The sequence below is a fragment of the Gadus chalcogrammus genome, chromosome 5 (genome assembly GCF_026213295.1).
Source record: "Gadus chalcogrammus isolate NIFS_2021 chromosome 5, NIFS_Gcha_1.0, whole genome shotgun sequence".
NCBI classification, from domain to species: Eukaryota; Metazoa; Chordata; class Actinopteri; order Gadiformes; family Gadidae; genus Gadus; species Gadus chalcogrammus.
In genome coordinates, this window is record NC_079416.1 from 3,720,845 (window position 1) to 3,723,650 (window position 2,806).

The 2,806-nt window shown below is 37.4% G+C and overlaps 1 protein-coding gene across 1 annotated transcript; it reads left to right on the top strand.

The window, feature by feature from the left end:
* Window positions 1–277: 277 nt before the first annotated feature.
* Window positions 278–2,331, top strand: LOC130382710 (uncharacterized). The gene is made up of 6 exons (XM_056590590.1): window positions 278–549; window positions 1,333–1,425; window positions 1,538–1,657; window positions 1,758–1,877; window positions 1,978–2,097; window positions 2,198–2,331. The coding sequence occupies exons 1-6, from the start codon at window positions 465–467 to the stop codon at window positions 2,329–2,331; spliced, it is 672 nt and encodes a 223-aa protein (XP_056446565.1). The 5' UTR covers window positions 278–464.
* Window positions 2,332–2,806: the final 475 nt, after the last annotated feature.

Here is a 2,806-nt window from a genome sequence, read left to right on the forward strand (position 1 = left end):
CGTTTATACGTAGCAGGGTATTTATAGAAACGAATATTTCCCCCCCTCCGTTTTAAAAAATAACATTGTGCACACATCGTTTTAAAAAAAGTTGTAGTTTACATCAAAACGGATAAATACGCCGTTGGGACATTATAACCAGGGCCGGCCCGAGGCATAAGCGATACAAACGGGCGCTTGGGGCCTCCTGACCGCCAGGGGGCCCCCTATCGGAAAAAAAATATTATAATTAAAAATAATTAAAAATAATAATAATAATAATATTAAATAACTTAAACAAGTGACTGATTGAATGAAATAAAGAATACATCTATACAAGAAAATTCTGATTTGACGATCAATATATCTGCCAGCGTTCGAGTCATGCATATCAACTGCGTGCTCAATCTGCTGACAGATAATTTGCGGTCATAGACAGACACTGCATAATACTCAAGGTTAAGTTGGAAGGGACATATATAAGCATGTCATCTAAAAGGACGTATCTCTCTGGTGCCCAAAAACGGAAAAAGAAAAGGACAGAAGATGAGAAAAAAGAGCAAGATAAAGGTATGATTGCATGATTATTTAAAATATGTTTTGAACTATCATAGGAGTTAGCTAGCTAGCTAGCGAGTTAATGTCATCTTATATTTGCCATCACATGAGCTATATTCATCAACAGTGTATGTATCTCATTAATATACATTTATCTAGGTGTATATCAGATGTCAACGATATTGGCAGTGTTTAGGATGTTCAATCAAACATGTACTGCTAGCTCTTGCCAGGCTTAATCTAACGTTAGCTCGCTGACTGAGGTGGACATTAGCACTAGTAGCTAGCTACATGAAAACAGTACTGTTTTATAAATGTGACATAGTGGTGAGTCTGACAGCGACTAAGTGCAGAGTCTTAGTCCGTGAGATATCGGTTTATATTGGAGGAAACAGCCAAAGGTGAACTTAACCTTCTAGGTGTAAGGGATGCAAGCTAGCATTGCTGTGCCTGTGCACGTTAGTAAAAGTGACATCTCAGCCAAAGATGGAGCACAATGTACGCTCTGCTCTAAGATCTTTGTTGAGAGATGGCCTATTGGTCTTTATGAGAAAACACCATGTTGAAGTGAGGAGACGTCTGTGATGAAAATATACTTATATTGTGTTAATATTATATTTAGGATGTTAAGTGTTCACCACACTGCAATTAGGCTGTGCCTTATTTTGCCTCACTAGAATAGGAATGGTTAGGTGTGGAATTGTTTGTTGATGAGTGTAAGTAATGATGGCAAAATAAACTAATTTTTCATAAACTCACTATCAACTATGCACTTTTGCAATGTTATTTTTTCAGGAACACTGTTGAAGTATTTTGGAGCACAACCAACTGTACCTGCCCCCGATGTGTCATCAAGTGTCAGTGCCTCCACAGCTGATGATACAGCAGGTGAGGTTTTTCTTGATGGCAAATGACTACATAGTCTTTTAATATGACATGACACATTTAAAAAAAAAAAAAACATTTTTTATTTGTTGATTTATTTATTTTATCTTTGCAGGTTCACCCCCAGCAGACTTACAGTCACCTGAAAGTGAGGAAGAACTTTTACCCATTGAGGAACAGTTACCAGCATTGACAGTCACTGATACACCGACTTCAACCTCTGCCGGCATAACAGGTCAGTTAATCTAACAGTTTTTGTTTTGTGTTGCCTTACTTAACTGTGAAATATCTTGTGTTATGTTATGATTCTATTTTTGTATCTAATGTCCCTACAGGTCCTTCTACAGCATCCACTGCTATGGATGTCCCATCCACTCCCTCAACAAGCACTAGCTATCAAGGTGGATCAACAGCTCCTCCAATTGACCCAGCTGAATGGTCAGCTGGCATGACAGGTCAGTTAATCTAACAGTTTTTGTTTTATGTTGCCTTACTTAACTGTGAAATATCTTGTGTTATGTTATGATTCTATTTCTGTATCTAATGTACCTACAGGTCCTTCTACAGCATCCACTGCTATGGATGTCCCATCCACTCCCTCAACCAGCACTAGCTATCAAGGTGGATCAACAGCTCCTCCAATTGACCCAGCTGAATGGTCAGCCGGCATGACAGGTCAGTTAATCTAACAGTTTTTGTTTTATGTTGCCTTACTTAACTGTGAAATATCTTGTGTTATGTTATGATTCTATTTTTGTATCTAATGTCCCTACAGGTCCTTCTACAGCATCCACTGTTATGGATGTCCCATCCACTCCCTCAACAAGCACCAGCTATCAAGGTGGATCAACAGCTCCTCCAATTGACCCAGCTGAATGGTCAGCCGGCATGACAGGTCAGTTAATCTAACAGTTTAATATTTTCCCTCTGGGATTATTAAAGTATTAAAGTATTTATCTATCTATCTAATGATAATATTAATGTTTGTGTATTTTGATTTCAGTTTAAGATTGCACATTTACAAATCTGTTGAAAGATCTGTTTATTAAACTGATACTTTAAAAAAAAATACAAATGCTGTTGTATTTAATTATTTTACAATTTAACTTCAGTAAACCACAAAGAAGCCCAAGCCCAAGTCACCATCTAAATAAGTCAAAAAGCAAAATGCTATGAATATGCTTAAATGTAGGTATTTCCCTTCTCCAGCTGGCAATATAAAAAATACAGGAAATCACATCTACGTAATTCAGTATTAATACAATTGATAATGTCAATTAATTCATTGTCAAATCATTGTAGTGTGACATTTTTGTCAATAATCGTCGAGCGCAAATGACTCCGCTAGGTGGGAGGGGGGGCCCCAATATCAAATTCTGCTTAG